Below are 25,823 nucleotides of genomic sequence, written 5' to 3' on the forward strand. Positions count from 1 at the left end.
TCCATATCTGTGTCATGATATTTCATAGTTTTGATGTCTTCACAGTATTGCTCTACAATGTAGAAAATAATAAAAATACAGAAAAACCTATGAATGAGGTGGTGTGTCTAAACTGTTAACTGGTATTGTATATTTATATACATTTTCACTTACAGAGACAATGATAAACATGTTCTTAAAAAGCATATAAAAACACATGTTGGCAAACAGACCAATTTGAAATACATCAAAATGTTCCAAAGTTAGCACTCTTAACTTTAACTCGTCTAGGTGAAATAACCTTTGTACTTTGACTTATAAACCAGTCAAGATCCTGACCCAGTTTACAGGAGCTAGTAATATCATCCTGCTTCTGAAGAAATGAAAACCATAGCAAGAAATGAAACCAACAGCCACTCGGTTTAACACTGAGTTACAGCTAACGTTATAGTTAATACCGACCATGATCCAGGCAGCACAATCAGTGGGGAGGAGGGGAAAAGGAAAAAAAAAAAATTTATATATATATATATATATATATATATATATATATATATATATATATATATATATATATATAATGATTTGCAAATGTATTAAAAATGTATTCCTACCTCACAAAAAGACCTTACACGTATTACAGGACTGGAATAAATGCAGCAAAAAATACCATTTCATGCAGTAAATATGAAAGACTTTAGTGACCAGTTCATGCAACGTCGATGATCTGAGATGTATTTTATGGACCAATGAAGTATTTAAACACATTAAAGCCTCCCAGAGGCTGAAGTGTCTAAGTATACATTTATGCTGCATTTGACTTCACTTGGAAGTGGGAAGGTGGAACTCTGAGTTCTGTTATTTTTGATCAAGCAATTTCAGCTGTTGATTTTTAATACATTTGCAAAAACTACTAAAATCATGTTTGTACCTTTTTATTTGTTACAGTGTGTAGATTGATTGCCAAAAAGGCAAACTCAATTCATTTTAAATTAAATCTGTAATACAATAAAGTTTGCAAAAACCAAAAGTGGCTGAATACTTTCTGAATCCACTGTATATCAAACAGCAAAGGACTTTCACAGTTTAATTAGGGGTGATAAATTGTGTCCGTTTTGAACTGATACAATTAATGGTAAAGGCAGCATCATGTCATTGTTTCAAAGTCAAAATCTCTTTGTAATTTAAATGTGTTATTGTCATTGAAATGAGGAACACTGTCAATTTTATTTTATTTTTTAAATGGCAACATTTCATTTTAAAAATAACGGCATTCTGCAGCATTCTGGAGTTACTTGATACTGTATTAGTATCAAGTAACTCCAGGGTCCACAGTTTGATCCTGAGCTTGGTGTATGGTCTGTGTGGAGTTTGTTATTCTGTTCTAGTGTCTGCTTCAGTTTCTTCTGCATTCTCAGAAAAACCATGTCCATTACATTACAGAAACTCTAGGTGTTGTGAATTGTGCATTCCTACCTCACACCAGGATTCCCAAGATCAGCTCCAAATCCACCATGACCACAACCAGGATAAGGCACTTACTGAAGATGAATGAATTAATCAACAATAACGTTTGGTCTCCAATTAAGTGCATATACTGTATGTACTCTTAATACTCATGGTTCAAAGGATGTTTACATCAAGCAGCAACATCTCATCCTTTGATAAGATTCTAGTAACTAGTTGTCTGGAATACATTGTGGCTTTTGGCAAATTTGTAATATAAAAAAAAATATAAAATAAAAAAAAAACCCTCCACATCACTGAGATAAAAGTGGTACAGCATATTGTGTTTATATTAAAAATAATAATTAAAAAATGAGGCACAAGGCTGTGCTGCTCATTTGCATAATGGATGGAAAAAAAAAAGAAAAATTCAGTTTTATAGGAAACCCGGCTTCTAACGCCGCATCATATATCCAGAAAAAGCTTCCTCTTCCTCCGTATCCTCCTCAGAGTATGAAATGTGTGTGTTTGTGTTCTCAGAATACGTGGGCTGAATGTCCATGGCAGCTTTTGGTGACTCCAACACAAATAAAGGCACCTCAGTTTTCACTTTTTTCACATTCCCCACCTGCTCTTCTTTCTCAGTCTCTTCTTGTTCTTCTGAATGGTGCCTTCCCAGAGTCAAGGAGAAGAAATTCACATTGTCACTGCCCTCCTCCTGCTGTCCAAGTTCATCTCCTCTCTTAGGCCAGTGCGAGGCCAAATTGTTCTTTCTGATCTCTTGGACTGGTGTTTTTGGGGATAAGAGGTGTGTTCTGAGGCTCTGACTGGTACTTTGAGGAGTTGTTGTTAACACCTGCTGTTTCAAAAAGGTTCCAGGGAAATGTGTGTATGTTTCAATGACTGAATTGTTGGTTTGCTCATGATGAATCTCTGGGGAAACTGGAAGAGAAGACCTTGCATCTTCTGAGATTTCTTCACAACACACAACTTCTTCACAACCCCCTAGTCCCTCATATACCACCTTTTCATCCTCTTTCTCTTGGTCCACCTCATCATTGATCAGCTCATCATATGCATTAGGCTCCAGGGAAATGCAATTTATAGACTCCACAGTGGGCAAAAGAAGCAGCTGCATTTTATACGGGGCATTAAAGGAACTCTGGGAAGAGAAGTAGGAGCACACTTTAGTATTTATGTAAATTAGTGCAATTTAATGATTTGTTTGTGTTTTGGCTTTTTTGATACAACACAACATTTTGTTTATTTAGCTAAAAAGATTTAAGCAGGTAAGAAGGAGCTTCCTGATTATCTTGAAACAGAAGATGCAACGGGGATTTAAAAAGCATCCAAGCTGTTTTTTCCACAGAACCACAAGACAGGAAAATGAAAATTTCCACTATTTTAAGCAATGCAGGGCAGGGCATAATAATATTAAAACAACAACATTGTTACAGTTCCTAACTGCACTATCATGAAAACTCATCTGGATGATGGATTTTTATAGCCTGGGAAATCCCATGCTGCTTTGCACAATCATTCCGATCTGAAAAGACAGCATGGAAACTATGGTCTAAAGGCTCGCCTGAGTTAGGGAGCCAATCAGAGAGTGGGGAGGGGTGGAAAGACGGTGACGCATACTACTCGACAAACGGAAGCTTGTAGTTTATTTGTGACTGTTTACGGATCACATTTAACATGGCGGCGAGCGATACGAACCAAACTTTCGATCAAGCTTTAGACACTGTTCTGAATAGTTTAGAGCGAAAGTTTGTTTTAAAACGGCAGTAATCGTTCAGTGCCATTGTTTTCCTATTTTTGTTTTGCCTTCTCTTTCCTTCTCTTCTTCGTCGTTCTAACTACGTCACCGGGTACAACTGCCATGATTGGCCATACGCCAAATGATATACATTCGCAACGTCCAATAAACGGCCGTTGACAATCGTAAACCACACCTCCCCTACGAGAAATTCAATAGGCGGATTCCAGACCATATTTCACTTGTGATATGGTCTGGTGTTAACCAGACTAGGATTTTTAAGCAATTCAACATTAATGCACAGTACACAGTTAAATGATCATATTTCGATATAACCCTTTTAGAAATCTGTCTAATGTTCACATGACTGACATTTTCTCTAATGCTGCTGCTGTGCTGAGCAGAAGCGCACAGTTTAAAAATAATAATAATAATAATCACAGCATATTTAATCACTTTCTAATAAGTATTTAGTACTTTGTCACTTCATTACCAACCTATTTAATTTTTGTGGGCCAAAATCTTTGGGTTTTTTTTTCCTCTTTTGCCAAGAAACTGAATACTTTTGATCATTTTGGGCAGCAACATTCCTAATAAATATAATAAACTGATGTTTTTTTTTTATATACACACACACACCGATTAGCCATAACATTATGATAACGGATAGGTGAAGTGAAGAACATTGATTTTCTCATTCCAATGGCACCCATCAAAGGGTGGGATATATTAAGCAGCAAGAGAACAGTCAGTTCTTGATGTGCTGGAAGCAGGAAAAATAGGCAAGCGTAAGGATCTGAGCGACTTTGACAAGGATCAAATTAAGATGGCTAGATGACTGGGTCTGAGCATTTCCAAAATGTCACATCTTGTGGGATGTTCCCGGTATGCAGTGGTTAAAACCTACCAAAAGTGGTCCAAGGAAGGACAACCGGTGAACCGGCGACAGGGTCATGGGTGTCGAAGGCTCAGCGATTTGCATGGGGCATGAAAGCTAGCCCATACGATCCCAGGGTTTCCCGCAGCGCTTTATAGTTAGGGCGGCCGCCTTGACAACAACTGCCCCCCGCCTTGACTACGTCCCCCCCCCCGGGGGGGGGGGGGGGGGGGGGGGGGGGGTCTGCCGCATTCACGCATGCATAGACAATTAAAACATGGCCGCATCGCGATGAGGCCGAATAATGGCATCTGCTTTTTAAATGAGTGCGCCATCTATCACCTGCTGCTACACCAACATTATTTTTTTTAACGAGAAGAGGCTAATTATCCGGCAACTGGACATCATACAACCTGTCGTCGTGGGAAGGACATGTGGAGGTAAGATAATTATTCATCTAAACTAAACATATTTAGAGTGTCCTATCAACTGCTTGCCCATGCATTCTGTTAGATAGGCTCTGCAATTCCTTCGTTTAGTATCTTATCAAGGCTACCGCTGTGTTTATGCATGGCTTTCTGCCATGTTTGACAATTGCATGTGGTTTTCTCTAGTGTACAGTAATGGATGGGGAAAAGCAGTCAAAAATATCAGGATACTTTGTTCAGAGAAGCCGGACGACTTCACCATCTGCGCCGCCTCCTCCTCCACAGCCCCAGTCCTCTAAACATCGCGGTAGTAGGTGGAACCCAGAGTGGGCTGTGGACCCGAAATATTCTGGTTGGCTATATCAGACAGAACACGGGGAGTGTAGCATTCATTTTCAGTCAAGCATTTGACATGTAAAGAATATGTTAAATAATGAGTTGACTGTCCTGCCTAGGGATGTTTTGCAGAGTATGCAGGACTCATCGCCAAAGAGCAACATGTGGTGCCTCAGAAAGGCCCTTCATTGAGGTCCCCTTCACAAATTATAGGCGTGATGCACTGGACCAACACATGAGCTCAAACAACCATAGCTCATCCCTTGCCATTGCTGCCCAATCCAGCACAAGTGTTTTTGAGATGTTCAAGGATATTGGTTGATTTGATAATTGCGTTTAAATAAACATTTTTTTTCTTTAGCTGTGTCCACCAGTGAAGCATTTCTATCTGAACTTGCATCTAGTCTGACAACTATCTAGAAGTGTTTTTGCACGTTGTGCAATTGTATGCTGTACCTTGCACTTAGTTACTGCTTTATTTATTTATAAAGAGTAAATAAGACGTTGTTTCCCTTATGATCCTGTAAACACCTACCTCCACCCCAATCACAGACAAGACTCAACAGTGCCCCTTCAGAGTTTACAGACAACTATGTGAAGTTGTATCACACTAGAATACTTGCACATGTTGTGTGATTGTTATTTTGTTATTAGTGATTGTTCTTCTTAAGTTCACTTATTCTGCCTTATTCCGACACGTTTTTTGGATCCACTACTCCTCCTAGGGCGTTTGAGATAGAGACACCGTTCCAACTCTGAGACGTCTGGCCCGAAGTGGTGTAGTGTGCTTGTATACAGCTTTTGGATCAACGCGCCTGTTCTCTTGTTCTTGTCATTTTTCTTGTTTTTTTCCCCCATAGAGAACGAATAGGGCTCATGAATCGAATCGTCCTAGTCGGACACGCTCCATCGCAGATGCACCAAACCTCATGTGATACTTCAGGCCAACTCCCCCGACACATACATGCAATCGGTTCTGACCCGCACTCATATTTTTCCTTTCTTTTTGCTCATCCCTTTTTCCTCCATAGGCTTGCATTGATTTTTGGTCCCATTGAAAATGAATGGTGTTTCAGGAGAAAAACTTTCACTCTCCAATTTTTTTAACCAAGTGACCAAACTTCAAGAAACTTCACTTGATGCCTCAGGCCAAGTCCCTGCACAGATCCAGCCCCTCATCTGAGACCTGCACTCATCTTTCCTTGGTTTTCATGCATCTCTTTTTACCTCCATAGGCTTCCATTGATTTTTGGCCCCATTCAAATGAATGGAGTTTTGCTCAGTAACACTTCACCACACATCCACCAAACTTCATACGGCACCTCAGGCCAAATCACCATCACACACGATATCGGTTCTGACCCGCACTCATCTTTATCTTGCTTTTCATCTGTCCATTTTTTCTCTATTTTGCCGCTAATCAGTGGAAGCTTGACTGAGTCATTCCTCCCTTCCCCCATAGGTGATGATGCATTTGGCAAGTATCTGCTCATTTGAGACTTTGACAGCAAATCAACTTCAACTCAATGGCCACTTTATTAGGAATACTTACACGCACGAACACGGTAGCAATTAGCATTCATGTGTTATCATGCTAGCTGCTAGCATGTTACCCATTATGATATCATGCCTGCTGTTAGCTCACGAGTTGTTAGCATGTTCACCATTAGCATGTTATCATGAGAGCTGTTAACATGTTAGGATTAGCATAGTAGCATGCAGAGTTCGCATGGTTGCTGTTAGCAAGTTCACCTGAGCATGTTAGCATGCTAAAAGTTAACATACTAGCCATTAGCATGTTAGCTGTTATGATAGCTGTCAGCATATTAGCCTTAAAGTGTTAGAATTTTAACAAATAGCATGTTAATCATTAACATGTTAGAATGCTAGCTGTTAGCATGTTATCTATTAGCATGTTAGCATTAACATGTTAACATGCTAGCTTTTAATATGTTAGTATGCTAACTGTTAGCATGCTAGTTGTTAACATGCTGGCATGCTAGCTTTTAACATGCTAGCATGATGGCTGTTCTGCTACAGCTCAGCAAGCACACTGCATTTTCTCTGCGAAAATGCAGTCTAGCTGCACTTTGTATGTTGTTATCTTTGTGTTATTGCACTTTGTTATTGCACTTTAACTGTCTTGTTAATTTATAAAAGAGGTCCGTAAATAAAAGGCTGTTGCCCTTAAAGAAGTTGTTGGCCCTGTGATCCAGATTTCTTGCCAAATGTTGCCCAAACAGGACACCCCCTCCCCCCTGGTCACCACCTTGACTAACTGAATTTCTGCAGGAAACCCTGGATCCAAATCTCACAGAAGAGCTACTGTAGCATAAAGTACTGAAAAAGTTAATGCGGACACCTTTGTGTTTTAGCCAGCATTAACTTTTTCAGCAGTCTGTGCTTCCTTGTCCCACTTTTGGTAGGTTTTAACCACTACATACCAGAAACACCCCACAAGATGTGCCATTTTGGAGATGCTCAGACCCAATGATCTGGCCATCACAATTTAGCCCTTGTCAAAGTCACTCAGATCCTTACACTTGCCCATTTTTCCTGCTTCCAACGCATCAACTTCAAGAGCTGACTGTTCTCTTGCTGGCTAATACTATATCCCATCCCTCGACAGGTGCCATTGTAATGGGATAATCAATAGGGTGCATCAGTTGCCCTCACTTTCATAAAATCTGATGCATTTTTGTTTGGGTGTTCCTTTTCACCAATAAAGACATCCTGTAAAATTTTTTGACCATATTCAAAAGTCTAATGGTGGCACCATGAGGTTCATTTTTTGCCAAAAAAAACGCTTATATGTTTTCACGTGGGGCGGCACGGTGGTGTAGTGGTTAGCGCTGTCGCCTCACAGCAAGAAGGTCCTGGGTTCGAGTCCCGGGGCCGGCGAGGGCCTTTCTGTGTGGAGTTTGCATGTTCTCCCCGTGTCCGCGTGGGTTTCCTCCGGGTGCTCCGGTTTCCCCCACAGTCCAAAGACATGCAGGTTAGGTTAACTGGTGACTCTAAATTGACCGTAGGTGTGAATGGTTGTCTGTGTATGTGTCAGCCCTGTGATGACCTGGCGACTTGTCCAGGGTGTACCCCGCCTTTCGCCCGTAGTCAGCTGGGATAGGCTCCAGCTTGCCTGCGACCCTGTAGAAGGATAAAGCGGCTCGAGATAATGAGATGAGATATGTTTTCACGTAAGGTTTGAATCACAATGCTGGACTCCATTTACTGATTTCTTGTGACCCAGAGATCATGTTAAGAACCTTTGCAAGGGATTGAGAAGCATTAGTGTGATTCATAATACATTTGTATTGTTTAAAAGTAGTTGAACAATGATTCAATGAACAGCTAAAACTCCAAGTGTGCTTGATAATATATTTAGAATATGTAATAAAAATGTAGATCTCATAATCCATCAATATCATATACTTTTCAGTCTAGTTTATTTGAACAAACTTTTTGCATGATCCATTAGAAGTAAAGTTCTTCAACTTAGAAGCTTCATACATGTTCTATGGTAGAAGTCTTGTATTAGGTTGACACCACTGTACGTAAGTATGGCTGCTCGTAAAACTCGGGCATCATCTTTGCTGTATGGGCTTGGACCAGCTGCTACTAAAGATGACTTAGTTCTTCCTACATCAAAGCTTCCAACCCTGAGGATGATCATAAGAGCATTAAAATATCTCTCAACAGAAACATGTGGGAAAAGGAATAGGTCTGTTTATGAGAGTGCAACAGTTCTCTTCCCCCAAATTGAAAATATATATAAAAGGGCAGGAGTTCCACTACAGCCTGGAAAGTCAAGTCCGAAAGATCTGGAGAAAAGCACATGCAACAAGCTTGTGAAATTCTTTGAGAATGACAAGAAATTCCGAAAAACTGCAAAAAACAAGAGAACTGTCGAAAAGGAAAAAGAATACAATGACTTGTTGGACAAAACTTGTGTTCTCTGGCCTAAAGATGCCTTTCAACAAATTGAAAATGAGGAAGATAAGCTTTTCCTGCAATCAATGATGACAGACAGACTTGCAACTATTGCTGGACTGGATTTAATTCAGAAGAGGAAAGAAGAAAGGAAAAAGCAAAGATTGGAGAAAAGTGTGACGAGCAATGAAAAAAAAAAAAGAAAGCTCAAGAAGAACAATTCAATTCAAAGAAACAGACTCAGGACAATGTTCTAATGTCAGTGACAGCAGTGAAGATGAAGAGGAGGAGTTATTTGAAATAACCCCAAAGAGGAAACACAGAAGAGTTGTAAAAACAGGGACTGCAACATATGTGCCTCATGACATTCTTCAAGACACTGAGATCCAACAACACTGAATGGTTGGGTATGACGCCCACAAACACTGCTTCTTTGACCAGAAAATTAATTGAGAAAACTGGAGGAGATCCTTCAAAGATAATCTTCTTCTTACAGCACTGCAGATAGATCATGCACATAAGCTCACAGCCAGAATTCACAGTCAATAAAGGAGCAATGGGTTGTACCTGACTTTACTGCAGTACATTGGGATGGAAAAATGATAGAAGCCTTGAAGTCCAAGTATAAAATGGATGATCGTCTGCCTGTCATTGTTTCTGGAGGAGGCGATTTCAAATTGTTGGGAATACCAATCGTACTCAAAGCTGTTGGTGGAAAGAAGACGGGTACCTTGACTGGAGAAGTTTACAATCTCCTTTTCAGTTGGAACTGTCTTGCTAGCATTACTGCCATGATGTGTGACACCACTGCTTCCAACACAGGTCAGGTTACTGCTGCCTGCATCACACTACAACAGAAAGTGAAGAAGTATCTTCTCTGGACGATGTGTCGCCATCACATTGGTGAACTGATTATCTCACATATCTTCAAAGAAGTGGAGGAGACTAGCCAAGCTCCTGAAATCAAAGTCTTTCTTCGTTTGAGAGAGGCTTTTAACACCTTACCACATGCAGATCCCATGCAGATAACTTTTGAAGTCAGTCAGTGATGTAACAGAACTCCCACAAGTTTTGCATAATCTTCGTAACTTTCTTGGAAGTGTCAAAAGAGGTCCTGGATCATGATCTTCTACCAAGAGATGACTACAAGGAATTTCTGGACCTTGTGAGGTTGTATTTGAGAGATGACAGCTTCACTTTCACAACATTTCTCACATGTGGAGCAGTCCATCATGCCAGGTGGATGGCAAAATGTATCTACCTTTTGAAAATATCTCTACTCTCTGATGTGATTGCTGCATTACCTGCTGGTACTGTCTTGGACAAGCGTGGCAGACAACTCCCTCGCATTCAAAGATTGGTGAAGTTTGTTTGTTTCGTCTAAGCGAAATGGTGGTTCACCTGCACCACAAAATGACCTGCAACTACTCAAAGATCTCTACTTGTACAAAGAAGTCGATAGAGAGGTAGCTCAAATTGCAATTAAGACCTTCTCAAACCACCTGTGGTATTTGACAGCAGAGCTTGTACCACTTGCTCTGTTCAGTGAGAGAGTGCAGACATCCACCAAGCAGGCTATGGTGGATAGATTGCTGAGCTTCCCAAAGGCTGCTATCCCCAGGAACAGGACAAGAACAGACTACGGCAAACCATGCTTTCCAAGTCAACCAGAGGAAGCTGTGGCCGTCAAACTGGAAAACTTCATAGGTGAAGACTCGTGGCTGTTCTTTGCAGCTTTTGATATATTTGATGATCATCTGCTCTCAACACCAGTGTCACAATGGGATGGCTTGGTATCTTACCAGAGGATAAAGGCAACACTCACAAACTTCATTGTGACAAATTATGTGGTAGAACGTGGGGTTAAACTAGCCCTGAGAAAGTTGGTTCTGCCACAACAGAAGAAAGATTCCAGAACATTGTGCAAGTTGTAGCAAAAGACAGAGTAATGGTTCCAAATCTGAGACAGCCACATAGGAAATAGACATTGAGAATTTGCTTCTTAACATTTTCACTTGTATCTTCAGTTGTCTTAAACAGGTAATCCAGCATCATTATAACTTTAATAGGGGCTAGCATATGCTAGGGTTATAACATTGATAATGCTAGTGACACCCTAAAATAAACCTCCAAATATTTTTAGACATTCTAGACATACTGTCTACAGTATCTAAGATATTTGGTATACTCTATAAAGGTGCCATAATGTTTCATGAAAAGTGATCGAAATTTTGTCATAAAAGTCATAAAATAGCAGCTTTTTCCATAACTTTGAGCTCCTGGTGCCACCATTAAACTTTTGAATTTTGTCAAAATATTTCACCCAGTGTGTTTTCTTACCAAAAGGAACATAAAAACAAAAATGCATCATGATCGAAGGAACTTTTCATTTTTAGGGGGCAACTGATGCACCCTAATAATCAATGTTATTCCCTTCACCTGTCAGTGGTTTTAACATTATGGCTGATTGGTGCACATGTACAGTACCAGTCAAAAGTTTGTACACCCCTACTCTACAAATTCATAGGTTTTTCTGTATTTTGACTATATTCTATATTGTAGAACAATACTGAAGACATCAAAACTATGAAATAACATACGGAATTACGTGGTAAACGCGTGTGTTAAAAACCCCAATGTTTGATATTTTAGAGTCTTCAAAGTAGCCACAGTTTACCTTGACACTTTGCACAAGACTGGCATTATTTTAACTAGCTTCATGAGCTAGTCACCTGGAATGCTTTTGAATTAACAGGTGTGCCTCATCAAAAGTTAATTAGTGGATGGATTTCTTGCCTTCTTAATGCATTTGAGAACAAAACAGTAAATAGTAAATTATAAAAACAGAGTAAATAGCGGACGGCACGGTGGTGTAGTGGTTAGCGGTGTTGCCTCACAGCAAGAAGGTCCGGGTTTGAGCCCCGTGGCCGGCGAGGGCCTTTCTGTGCGGAGTTTGCATGTTCTCCCCGTGTCCGCGTGGGGTTCCTCCGGGTGCTCCGGTTTCCCCCACAGTCCAAAGACATGCAGGTTAGGCTAATTGGTGGTTCTAAATTGACCGTAGGTGTGAATGTGAGTGTGAATGGTTGCCCGTGTCTATGTGTCAGCCCTGTGATGACCTGGCGACTTGTCCAGGGTGTACCCCACCTTTCGCCCGTAGTCAGCTGGGATAGGCTCCAGCTTGCCTGCGACCCTGTAGAACAGGATAAAGCGGCTACAGATAATGAGATGAGATGAGTAAATAGCCCTATTCCACAACTGTAGTAATCCATATTACGTCAGGAACCACTCAACTAAGTCAAGAGAAATGGCATTCATCATTACTTTAAGACATGGAGTGGCTTTTAATTAATAAAAATAAAGAAAATACACTGAATTAGAAGGTGTGTCCAAACTTTTGACTCGTGCTGTATAACTGTCTAATGTTTGTAAAGTCAAACATACGAAAGTCTGAAAGATTTTTCACTTTAATGAAATTGAAACCTCCATTTACGTTAACAGAAAGTGAAGGAGCCCATGCGAGCATAATGGCTTGAGATGGGAACAAATGAGAGTCGTGGTGTTCAGGAAGTGTCTTAAAATACCAGGGAGTTCAAAACACCTGGGCAGATCATTCCTGATTCACACGTTCGTTGGTGAATTGCTCATTTTAATTATTGAGAATTAACAAGATGCACCCGAGTTAAATTTAGCATTAAAAAAAAAGCAATAAAGTAATAAGTGTACTGCGATGTCTGAGGAGCTCCTACAAACAACGCATAAAAGGTTAGCAAGTCAAGTAATGCAATCAGTGAGAAATGTCACTGAATATCATAGCAACATATCATGTAGGGACAATGATACTGTTATACTGCACAAGCCTAAATGTTGAATGTTTTAAATGAAAATCCTAAGGCACATATTCAAACAAACAATGCTTATTTTGCTTGTATCAAAAAACGTATGACATCAAGACACCACCATGTTGTATAATACAGGAGTTTTGTGGATTGTTATACCTTTAGAATACATAAACAACCTGGTAGCCTGACAGTGCCACACACACAATGAGTAATTCTGAAAGGGAACAACATTGTGGCTTTGTAACCACAACTGCAACATGCTACAACGTGTTGATCAGTCTGGTCATGGGCAATTCCATGTAAATGTCAACCTCACCATGCAAAAATAAAGCAACATGTAATACATCAAAACCACTCCCAGAGATATCACCTAGGCCTGTATTTTACAGATGTGAATAAGTTGAACCAATTTGTAACCAACCTAATATGTCACTGTCAGTCTTTCTTTCTTATAATGTAAACCCCAAGCTAAAATCAACTTTGATCATGTACAATTCTATATTATTGCCACAAGCCACAGAAATGTATGCTAAAATCCACAAAACAATAGCCATCCTAAATATTATTTAAGAACTTTGATAGTTTTAGCTGATATTTAGAGTGTTTTTCAAAGGGTTATGGTGGTTAAATTGCTGATTTTCTAAACATATGCCATGTCTATTTCAGACGCGTCACATCCATAACGGAATTTCGTCACATCCATAACGCTGACTTTTCCTTCCGAAACTCTGCATGAAATACAAAATATTTTAAACAAAGATTTTTTTAATATTCACCTTGGACCCCTCTATCAAACGGATATCTCCATTTCGACATTAGGTTTACGATTTCACAGAGTTTGATAAAAATGTACAGTCACCCAAGAAAAGTGATACTTTTTCTGTCACATCCATAACGCATCTTTTATTGGCATTTTCTGGCATGCCCTAGATGTACTATGGGAATTGTTCTTGTTCTATCACTTCTCCAGTATGGTACAGCCTTAAAATATGCAACACCTGTTTAAATACTGGGAGACAATAAAACATGCACTGGGTCATTTGTTGCCATTTTGAGTTCAAGTGTCACGTCCATAACGCTGGAATTGCTCTTATATCAAATGTTAGTGATGTGGAGTTCACCATTTCCTCTGTAGCTGCGAAAAATGAGCCAGCAGTAAACTAGAAGTGCATTTAGTACATTTTGAAATAACTATATTTATTAAAAAAAACACAAGGTGCCATTCTCAAAATGTTTACTACAGCATTACTTTAAATATGCAAGCTATAAATATCAACTACAAAGAGTTATTTCAAACTCTGAAGGCTGCTAAACTGCTAGCTCTTATTCAACAGGGCTACACAAGTTTTTATCCACTCATCCAGTCAAACAAGCAGCAAGATTTTTCACTTGTCCTGACCATAACCTTTTTATTCCCATGTATTTACTAGTTCAATGAAGGAATATTACTTTAAAAAAAAATACGTTTATAACTATACCTGCTTTTTGATAAATAATATGCTTCAATGATTTATAATTTTTAAATAAAATTTTAACTGAAACAATAAACAGAAACTATCCAAATGTCCCATTATGGTGCAGGTGTTATAACCCATAACATGATCTGCAGTTTTAAGAGTCAGACTCACCCAAATTCAAAGCTTCTGGAGGAAATGAAGTTACATTTTCATTAATCCAGTAAAACTTGAAATATAAAGTAACTTAAAGAAATAAAAGCAAAACAAAACAAGTTGGACATGATCAGGGTGACAATCACGTTGTGAACGCAAGCAAACCGTGAGTGAGTTCGGCACGGTCATAAAATTCCCCTGAAATATTTTATGACATTTGTGATGGTTAATGATGTGAACCATACAAAAGAAAAATTACAATTAATGTCCGAATGAAAGGAATATTCACCACAGATATTTATTTTACTGAGGTACTTGATCATTTCTCCAATTTCAGTGATACTGCTGGATCACTGAGGGGATTGAATTAGTTTCGTTGGAACTTTATTGAGGTCGCTCTTGAATAAGTTCTATAAAAATGGCGATTTTCAACAAATATTCAACTCATCCTGTCGGACAGGCAGATGCGGATTTGACTTGTCCGGACCAATCGTTTGGTCATCCCGGACAGTCGGACTACCTTTAATATCAAGCCCTTGTCCATTATCATATAGATGTATTTTAATAAATGAGACAAGTCCTGTTCCATCACTCTGTTCCTTATATGCCAAATAAAGAACTTTGGTATATTTAACATATTTCTATAATTGAGCCAAATGGTAATCCTTTCCGTTTGCAGAAACTCTAAACTCTGCCTTCTTGCTAATGTGGGTGGTTAAAAAAAAAAAAAAAAAAAAAGAGCAACTGGACTTGCTTGAAGATTCTTGACGTTTCACCTCGCATCCGAAAGGCTTCTTCAGTTCTGTCTGACTAATACCCTGTCCACACTAGGGATTTTGTACCGATACGATAGTACTTTCATACCGCAACACCTGTCCACACTAGCAACTATACCGGTACTGTAGCGGTATAACTGTATCGGTATGAAACCCACAAATGTATGTTTTGTACCGGTACAGTATCGGTACTGTAGCGCTTCGCTGTAGTGTGGACAGATGAAGCGGTTCTGTATTGATACAAATATAATGCGCATGCGCAATGAACAATTCCTACTTCTTCCGGGTTATGCATACAATACAATACACACGTGCTTTCCAGCTGTAAATAAAACATCAAAATGGCTCAAAACGACCATGGAGCTACATGGAGCAAAGACGAAGTTGTGTTTGTTGGAGCTTTGGGGAGACGAGCGATGCCAGGAACAGTTTGTTTCTTTCTCAACTGCCTCACGCGTTTTATACGATTCGACTGAATAAATGACCACCAGAAATACAGAGACTGTACACTGACAACAAAAAGCACACACACGTTGTTTCATCCGCCATATTCTCGGAAGGAAGTTACTCGGTAACCACGGAAACATTTCGCACACGCGCATTTCAACTACCGTAAAAGAAAACCGCAAACATTTCTCGCTAGTGTGGACAGATGCACTAAACTGTACCGGTATACTTTGTATTGATAGTTATACCACTATCGTACCGGTGTATATGTGAACACAGCTTAATAGGGAGTATCAGGTATTTATCCTCTCATGGATGAAAAGCAATCCTAAGGTGTCGTTAAGTCATCCTGTTGGTGTGGGTCACTGGGGGCTGGGTGTAACGGCCTAGAGAGTCGTTGGGGTGATCAAAGGATCATTGGTTCGCTCCGTCCTCCTGTGAGTCACTCACTACGTTTACATGCACATAGAGAGAATCAAATTTCTGCCGTTGCTCGACTGAAATCGAAGTTCAAAATGCCATGTATACACCTTAATTCGGCTGAAATTGAACCGAACTTGATTTCTCGGAATCGAGCTACACGACCTAGTTTATGCGATTTCTGCCGAGCTATTTTGTGCATGTATACCCTATCGAGCTAGTTGTCGAGCTACTTCCGGAAGTGACGAGTGACGAGACCACAAGCGGGAAACACAACAGCCTCGGTCGGCATGACAACGAATCATGACAACGGCATGAATCTTTTCTTTTTGTGGCATTGTTTGCACTGTTAAAATTTAGCTCACTTACTGTATCACCAAATACATCTGTACAGCTGTTGCATAGCTGTGAATTGTGTATATAAACAAGTCATTGTATTTGTGTGTGTGTATATATATATATATCTCCCCAACATCTGAAGAATGTCAATAAAAACAAAACAATTGAACTTTGTGTGTGTTTATTAAGACATAAGTTAAATTGTAAGCAAAAAAAAAAAAAATTTTGTAAGCAAAAATTGACTTTAGAAAATTATTATTGTGCAAAATAAGTTGTCTTACAAAACAGTGGTCTGCGCCGGACAGTTTGTAGCCATAGTCTGTTAGAGCAAGCCTAACAGCTTGAACACGGAACTGCTAGTGTTGCCAGATTGGGGGTTTTAAGTGCATTTTGGCGGATTTGAACATGTTTTGGGCTGGAAAACGTCAGCAGTATCTGTCAACACTATAGCTCTTCTTCATGACGACAACTGGAAGTGTACCAACACGATGGGGCGTGTAGCGCCACGTGTGGCTCGGGTACACAATGCACCTTGCACAATAGCCCGATTTCACTTGTGCATGTAGGATTGGATTTCTCTGGCACCCCTGCTGGGACCCTTTGCTCGATTACCGACAGCAGCTCGATTTGGACGTGCATGTAAACGTAGTCACTGAAAACAGTTGTCTGGGAAGTGTGCCAATGTGAATGGTTGTCTGTGTCTATGTGTTAGCCCTGTGATGACCTGGCAACTTGTCCAGGGTGTACCCCGCCTTTCGCCCGTAGTCAGCTGGGATAGGCTCCAGCTTGCCTGCGACCCTGTAGAACAGGATAAAGCGGCTAGAGATAATGAGATGAATGAGAGGAGAATGAAAAATGAGGTCTTAAACCACCACCTCTGTTCAGTGATGGCCATTCCAGGTTGAAAAAAATGGCTTCTTTAACTCCTCGCTCATACCAACGATCCTCTCTGGCTAGAATGCGTTCTATCTGAGAAACTCAGGAGGATCTTCTACAAACACAACATTCTGGTACATTTCAGACCCAGTAACACCCTGAAGCAGAAAGTGCTCCACCCCAAGGACAGAATAGCCAGACATAAACAGGACAACGTAGTATATGCAATTCAGTGCAGTGAGGAATGCACGGACTCGTATATTGGGGAAACAAAACAACCGCTTCACAGGTGCATGGCTCAACACAGGAGAGCCAGTTCCTCAGGCCAAGACTCTGCTGTCTACCTTCATCTCAACAACAAAGGACACTCATTTCAGGACTGTAACGTACGCATTCTAGCCAGAGAGGATCGCTGGTATGAGCGAGGAGTTAAAGCAGCCATTTTTGTCAACCTGGAACGGCCATCGCTGAACAGAGGTGGTGGTCTAAGACATCATTTATCAACCACCTACAATGCAGTCCGTGGCACACTTCCCAGACAACTGAATGCACACCAAAACCCAGCTGTTTTCAGTCAGTGCGTTTACATGCACATCCAAATCGAGCTACTGTCGGTAATCGAGCTAAGGGTCCCAGCAGGGGTGCCAGAGAAATCCAATCCTACATGCACACAAGGAAATCGAGCTATTGTGTGAGGTACATTGTGTACCCGAGCCACAGGTGGCGCTACACGCCCCATTGTGTTGGTACACTTCCGGTTGTCGTCATGAAGAGCTATTCAAGAGTATAAACAGTTATAAGTTCCGTGTTCACAAGAAGAGTGTTTGTATGTACGAACAGAAGTGTTCCTAATAAAATGGCCACCAAGTTCAAGTTGATCTGTAATGGTGAACATATTAACTGTTAGCCTGCTAACATGCTAATAACTTACCAACTAATTGGAAATGGGTGCGTACACGCCCAGACACAAGTGCTCCTAATAAAGTGGCGGCTAAGGTGAAGTGTCATGCCGACCGAGGCTGTTGTGTTTCCCGCTTGTGGTCTCGTCACTCGTCACTTCCGGAAGGGGCAGTGCTGAAGTAAGTAGCTCGACTACGTAGCTTGATAGGGTTTACATGCACCAAGTAGCTCAGCTACAATCGCATAATCTAGATTGCGTAGCTCGATTATGAGAAATCCAGTTCGGTTCGATTTCAGCCGAGCTAAGGTGTTTCCATGGCATTTAGAACTTCGATTTTCTCTATGTGCATGTAAACAGACTGAGGCTACGTTTACACTAGACCGTATCTATCTCGTTTTCTTCGCGGATGCACTGTCCGTTTACATTAAACCACCTGGAAAAGCCGGGAAACGGGAATCCGCCAGCGTCCACGTATTCAATCTAGATCGTATCTGGTCCGGTGCTGTGTAAACATTGAGATACGCGAATACGCTGTGCTGAGCTCTAGCTGGCGTCCTCATTGGACAATGTCACTGTGACATCCACCTTCCTGATTCGCTGGCGTTGGTCATGTGACGCGACTGCTGAAAAACGGCGCGGACTTCCGCCTTGTATCACCTTTCATTAAAGAGTATAAAAGTATGAAAATACTGCAAATACTGATGCAAATACTGCCCATTGTGTAGTTATGATTGTCTTTAGGCTTGCCATCCTTCCACTTGCAAGTAGTAAGTGATATGCGCTGGGATCACACACACAGCGGCTCAGTCCCGAATCGTGGCTTGTGCACTTCACTCGCGCGCTGTGTGAGCTGCGCAGGGCCGGAGTGCGCACCCTCCAGAGGGCACTCGCTGTTCAGGGTGGAGTGATTTGGAGCGCAGGATGCCTGCGGAGCCGAGCGTATCCGTGTATTGGTGTTGCTGTGTGCACGGCTAACGGTTTTAGTGTAAACGCGAATCGTTTTAAGAACGTTAATCTGATGATCCGCTGATTCGACGTAATGTAAACGTAGCCTGAGTGACTCACAGGAGGACAGAGCGAACGAACGATCCTTTGATCACCCCAACGACTCTCTAGGCCGTTCACACCCAGCCCCCAGTGACCCACAGCAACAGGATGACTTAACGACACCTTAGGATTACTTTTCATCCACGAGAGGATAAATACCTGACACTCCCTATTAGGCTACATCCACACGACAACGGCAAGGAGATGTTATTTAAAAATATATCGCGTCCAAATGGGCAACGATCAGTAAAATATCAGGTCCATATGGCAAGGCAACGCTTGCTGAAAACGATGCAATACACATGCCACACCTCTAGGGGCGCTGTAAGACGGTCCCTTCGGAGACACCAGAACAATAGAAGTAGTAAGGACGCATGCGCATAAACTATTATGCGCGAGACTTCATATTAGCCACAAAGTCAGGAAAATCTGTTCGTAAAATTACATTACAATGACCAAATACAATGAAAAGTATTTTTCCAGTCTCACCTGTGAAAGGTAATCCCATGTGATCTCATTTGGACGGCAAACCTGTTGGTACAGTTAAACGCAGCTAATCTTTATTCTCCGCTTTGACCTATCCAATATGGCGGCGAGGATGACATATGATTCTACGCGGAAGGCGGCGTCTTTAATGGTCTGGAATAAATTGAATGCTACACGTTGATGGATTAATTTGTTGTTTCTCACCTGTGAAAGGTAATCCCATGTGATCTCGTTTGGACGGTAAACCTGTTGGTACAGTTAAACGCAGCACATGAATCTTTATTTTCCGCTTTGACCTATCCAATATGGCGGCGAGGACGACGTACGATTCTACGCGGAAGGTGGCGTCTTTAATGGTCCGGAATAAATTGAATGCTACACGTTGATGGATTAATTTGCTCTTCTACGCCCTTTTTGAGGAATGTATTGTAGGACTTAAATCAACATCTGAAGAGGTGAGATCGCTCCTTTTTTTCCCTATTTTTGCTGGCGGGATTGACTCTGCCCTAAGGGCAGAGTCTCTCTCTCTCTCTCACTTTGCACCATTACACAATAAATATTCACAGTGAAAATATTTTGTAAGCGCGTTTCATGAACCAAGTTATAGGATTTGTTGACAACTCGCATCGAGTTTGTTACACTTCTACCCGGCGTGAAGCACTCACAGTCATGTGGTTCTGACATCATCGTAAACAAATCCGTTCTACTCATCCAGACGACTTCACAACGGCAACGTTGCCAGATCTTTCCACTCTGGAACCCGTTCTCAAAAAGATTGCGTTTTGGGCACCCAAAACGCCGGTGCCGTGTGGACGCCAGGCCTAAACGATAAGCAATTGTATCGGAGTCACCTGAATCCGTTGCCGTGTGGACAGGGCCTTAGTCAGACAGAACTGAAGAAGCCTTTCGGATGAGAGGTGAAACATCTTCAAGAATCTTCAAGCAAGTCCAGTTGCTCTCTTTTACCACCCACAGTTTACTATGACCTGGATAACTGAGAATCTTCACAGACATCTTCTTGTTAATGTCACTGATGCTGGTCTAAATCTGTTGCACACTGCAATTTAAAAAAAAACAAAACAAAAAAAAAACCCTCTTTCTCTCTCATTACCTCCGCCAAGGAGGTTATGTTTTCGGTAGCGTTGGTTTGTCTGTTAGCAACATTACGGAAAAAGTTATGAACGGATTGCTCTGAAATTTTTTCCAGGAGGTGTGACTGGGCACAAGTAACAATCCATTAAATTTTGGCGGTGATCCAGATCACCTTCTGGATCCCGGATTTTTTTAAAAGGATTCTTGACGGAGGTCTGCGCTCTGAGTGCTTTTGTAGTTTTCTTCTGCAATCATTTAAAGAATTGATACGATTCAAGACAGCATTGATTACAGTTTTACGATATTCCCAATCATCACTGCTGCAATTCATAACAGTGGAGTGTCAATCTTTTCTTTATAACGAGCCCCGTTAAAATTTATATTGGAGCTGCTTGATTTTATCCATCACGTGGCACATTAGCATGAACATGCTGACCAAATTACATTAGCATTCTGATGCAGTTGATTAACATCAACTAGCTTGTGAACAACAAATAAATATGGATTTTAAATCAAACAAACAGAAAGTGTCTCTCACCAGAACTAATGGCTGATGGGTTTTCAAGCTTATGAGCCTTTTAAAAAACAGCAGAACAAAAATCAGCCCAAGCACCAGCCCCAGCAGACTGAGAACCACTGAGATCACTGCATCTAAAACAGAGAAATTGAAAAATGAGAAAAAGTGCAACTGTTGGCAAAACTTATGAATTATAATAACAAAAGCAACACAAGTATTCATCTTATAGTGCATTATGTTTGATATATTCAAGTATTTAAGAAGAGGAGAACAATATATTTGCTCTCATAGACATGGTTTACTATAATAGTGACCATGCAAGATTTAAATAAATAAATAAAAAAAAAATCCCCCATGTTGATTTGTCAGTCAGATATCAAGTCTAATCACTGGTCCAGCATTGCCCGATGTACACTATCATATTTGTAAAAAGTCTTTCGTCTCAATAAATGTATTTTCTGAAATTACACATTTACAACTATTTGTTCTCTTGGTTATGACTCATGTACAATAATTTACATATATAGAGTGTGGACAGCAAATCAGACCCTTTGCTTAAAAAAAAAAATAAAAAGCATAGTAGTCTCTGGCACAACTAGCACAGTTTTATAAGGAAATGAGCTGTAGGTTTTACTGAGCATCTTGCAGAACCAGCCACAGTTCTTCTGGACACTGTCACACTTGCTTCTTTTTGCAGCAAAACCCAGTAGCCTTCATGATGTTTTCTTTATTAATCTGAAGTGCTCTTTTATGCAATATGCTGCTCAGATACTAAATTTTATACACACACACACACACACACACACACACACACACCCGCGTGTTCTCAACCTTTTCTGCTCTGAGGCCCACCTATTCATACTTGTAATGAGTCAGGGCGCATTACAAAAGATCCCCAATTATTTTGGCTCATCTATTCTATTACAATCTAATAATCTATTGTAAAGTGTATTAAATGGGATGCAACACCACTCCCTGTTACAGTTGGGAGCCCAGGAATTAAATAAATGCAATAAAAACAAACTGTTTTTAATTGTAGGTATTGTATTTAAAACTATATGGATGTGCCAGAAGCCAACATAAAACCATGCATGCAGGGCATTCTCAGTCAAAAGGGATTAATGATCCAAAAGTGGAGTCTGGTCCATTAACACACGAACTTATTGCCATGTTTGTGTACAGCAAACAAGCAAGTTATTTAAACCAAGAAGTACGCTCAAAAGAAGTGGATATAGAAACCACTCAATAGAGAGCATGCACGTGACGTCACGAGGTTACGTGATATTTGTTTATCTGCCATCTTGGACGGCAAGGCCACGCATAGAACTTAGACGAACCCGTTCTAATTATCAAGTGTGTGGGAGTAGATTTTTCGAGAATGGTTATATCTTGTTCACAGGCATGAAAACGGGTCAGGGGTGAAAAAGGTGCGCGAGTGGTGACGTGGCCTCTGGTGTTGTTTTATTTTGTTTGGGAGGTCCTCCCCCAGAATAAATATTATAGCCTCCTTACTATGTATACTGTATTGACATTTGCACAAGGACATACTGTACAAATACATGCAGTTATAGTGAAATTATGCCCTGGAAAAAAAATGCGAATAATAGAACGAAGAAAGTGGAACACACAAGGAATAGTGATCATTTTTTCCTTTTATTTGCCTGGCCCACCAGTGTCTCCATGGCCCGCTTTCGCCGAGTTGCCACATGTTTCAGCCTTGCCCGCTTCTCTCCTTCAGCAGTCGGTTTCTTGGCCTGCTGAGCACTGCAAGTTGCTTGAGAGCCATACTTGCTCTGCTGCTTTTCCTCCTTGTTCACCCTCTACTGGTGTTTGTATGTGGCTGCTGCAGAGTTAATGTTCTTGCACAATGTTCTGTCCACTTCCCCAAACTTCACGTCCTCCCTTCTAAAGAGCTGCATAGTTGTCTTCCCCCTGGACATCAGCGTGTACTTGACCGTCTGTATTGCATTAAATGTTTCTACATTCATGTTGCCACTCCTTTGATCAATTACATCATTCATCAGACTAAATGAGGACTCAACTCTAGGTCCATGAAAGATGGAGAGGCAACACTTAACCAGTGCACCCAGGGAGGGGCACTTGTCTGGTTTGTCGAAGACATGACCCCACCACTCCATGATGCTCTCTCCCTCCTTGAAGCTGGGGATGGTCAGGTCAACACAACCACACAAGTTCCCTCTGGATATCCTGGTCTGCTGGCAAGAGGTGCCCCAGCATACCACTCAGCCTGCCAAGATATGGAAGTACCTGCAGCTTTCAGTTCTTTTTAAATCAAGGCTGAATACTTTCTTCTTTGCTGCTGTCTTTTATTAAATCAAATTTGAGACTTTTAATTTGATTTCTTTCAGCACGGACAGCACTACAAAATGGCGTCTCCACTATACAGTGCCCTATAGAGGGCTACCGCATGACGTCACCGCGCCGCGAGATTTTGTTAGGCGCCATATTGGAAGACCAAGTACATGCATTCACAATATAAAACAAAGTATGAGCGAGAGTAAAGTGACACGATGGATGATAATTCTGGTTATGCGAGTACATTACCAGCTGCAGAAAGGGCACGGTATGTGGAGAAACTGGCTGTGATTGATGGGTTTGACCCATATGATAAGACTCGGGGCAAGGGAGAATGGAAACATAAGGAGGACCTGACACCAATTCTGCCATCTGTTTGCTACCCAGACATTGTAAATTATTTTTGTTTACACCCAGTGCCTACACTGCTGATGACTTGAAGGCTTACAGGCTTACAATTATGTTGTTAGTGGCTTGGTTCGTGATACTACAGCTGTTATTAAGAATAACCTACACATAGTTATGGCCAAGGTAATCTTGTTGATAATTATCTTTTAATAATATATCTTTTCAGTTGAAAAATTAATACTTTTTGTTACTATTAAGGTATCCATAATTTAGGTTAATTTATCCAAATTATACACATGTATTTATGATATATGCTTACACAACAACTATGCTTTATTTATATAATAGGAGGGAGAGCAAGCCCCAAACCATCCTAAATTATTATTATTATTATTAAATTGTAGAAGTCTGGGAGGCTTGCTCCTCATACAGTTATCAACTTGGGGCCAATTTAGCATGTTTTAAATCTGAATTTCTTGCATTTGCTTACCTCAGTGTCCACAGATCATGCACAGACTTATCCATTATATCCACAGTTTTTTGCCAAGTCTCACACAGGTTTCTTTCACGTCTACTGTTGGGCCAATAAATCATAAATAAAACAGCTCAGATTTGTTTAAGTCGTTTGCCACTGCATTTTATTCTCGTGGGTTCACATACCGCTGCCGTTATTTCCCCCTAATCACGAGTTTGTTGGTCTTCCAAAATGGCGCAGGGTCTGTTTACTTCCGGTTTCGGGTGACGTCAGTGAAATCCCTCTATAGTGAGTAGTGAGCAATTTCGGACACAGGGATTGTCAAAAGACGCGTGCGCCCTCTTTCAAATGCTGACGTAATCAAGCCGGAAGTTTTGTTTGTTTTGATGGCAAATCAGGAAAGCTTGAAAAAAGTAGGAAATTCAGTCCGATGACTCAATCCAGCTTCCAGCGGTCTGGTCTGCACTCCGACTGATGTGTGCACGCTCTGGCCAGCAGGAGAAGAGGCACGAAATGATGCTGCTTGCCCTTCGCAGTGAGATGTACTCGTCGCTATGGCGTCAATATCAAAGCAGGAGGAGGAGGCGCAAACCAGCACAAACTGTCTATGGGTACGAAGCGACCTCCTTGCCCTTTGGGTCAATATCAAACAACCCCCCCCATTTTTTTTCTCATTGCATCTACACGATTCACGTAGGTCACCCATTTTGGTTTCAAAACGGCGAATTTCGCCGAAAGGTGAGGGATTTTCATGCATGTGTTCAGCATTTGGTTGTACCAATAGACAGGTCCAAAAGGAGGGCCTGTCATTTTATAGATTCCCCGCAGACGAGGAGAGACGTGCAAAATGGGTGTCCGCTGTGCGAAGAAAAAACTGGTAACCCAGTTCTACCAGCCAAATTTGTAGTGAACACTTCATATCAGGTAGGTGTAATCTTCTAATTCAATACTCCTAGTACATCTGTTAAGTTGATTTTCGGATTGAATGATAACTGCATACTTAGAAACTAGACAGTCTCTAACGTTTAAAATGGCTATGCCTAGCCCTACTACCCTGGCCTAGTCTATGACAATGTTTTATCTTTTTGGCTCGTATATGCCTTTGAAAAGCCAATCCATAGTAGGGATGGCGTAAACTAAAAAAAAATCTTGACCGACCACCGAGCCTCATTAGCCGGTTAACCTATAAGTTTAAACAGGGATGCAAACGGCGGATGCCGCCTTTTTCACGGCTGAATCGTGCAGATCCGATTTTTTTTTTAGGGGGGGCGTTGGAGTGTCTGAATAATTTCATCAAAGTAAATTCTGTATTAAAATTACTAAATAAGCAAATGCCGTTACAGTCCATGAAATAGGAAGTATGAGAAGAAAACAGTAAATCAGAAAGCTGCGCACATTTGCGCAGCTTCCGCGCAAACGTATGCAGTAGGGCTGAACGATCTATCGTTTTCGACCGAAAATCGCGATCTCAGACAACATGATTTTGGGATCGTCAAAGCTGCGGTTTTTCTCAGTGCTCCTAAACTGACCCATGTTTTGTTTCATCAATAATTTCACACATGTATGCTCTACATATTGCCCC

At 40.9% G+C, this 25,823-nt stretch overlaps 1 protein-coding gene across 1 annotated transcript in view; it reads right to left on the bottom strand.

Annotated features, from left to right (window-relative positions):
- Window positions 1–571: 571 nt before the first annotated feature.
- LOC132891499 (interferon alpha/beta receptor 2-like) overlaps window positions 572–25,823 on the bottom strand; it is a 46,549-nt gene continuing 21,297 nt past the window's right edge. The window contains exons 6-7 of the mRNA XM_060929136.1: window positions 21,124–21,236; window positions 572–2,587 (exon numbers count right to left, since the gene is read on the bottom strand). Of these exons, the coding sequence (XP_060785119.1) occupies window positions 1,880–2,587; window positions 21,124–21,236 (821 nt within the window). The 3' untranslated portion in view covers window positions 572–1,879. The remainder of the gene's footprint in view (window positions 2,588–21,123; window positions 21,237–25,823) is intronic.

The sequence above is a fragment of the Neoarius graeffei genome, chromosome 9 (assembly GCF_027579695.1).
Source record: "Neoarius graeffei isolate fNeoGra1 chromosome 9, fNeoGra1.pri, whole genome shotgun sequence".
NCBI lineage: Eukaryota > Metazoa > Chordata > Actinopteri > Siluriformes > Ariidae > Neoarius > Neoarius graeffei.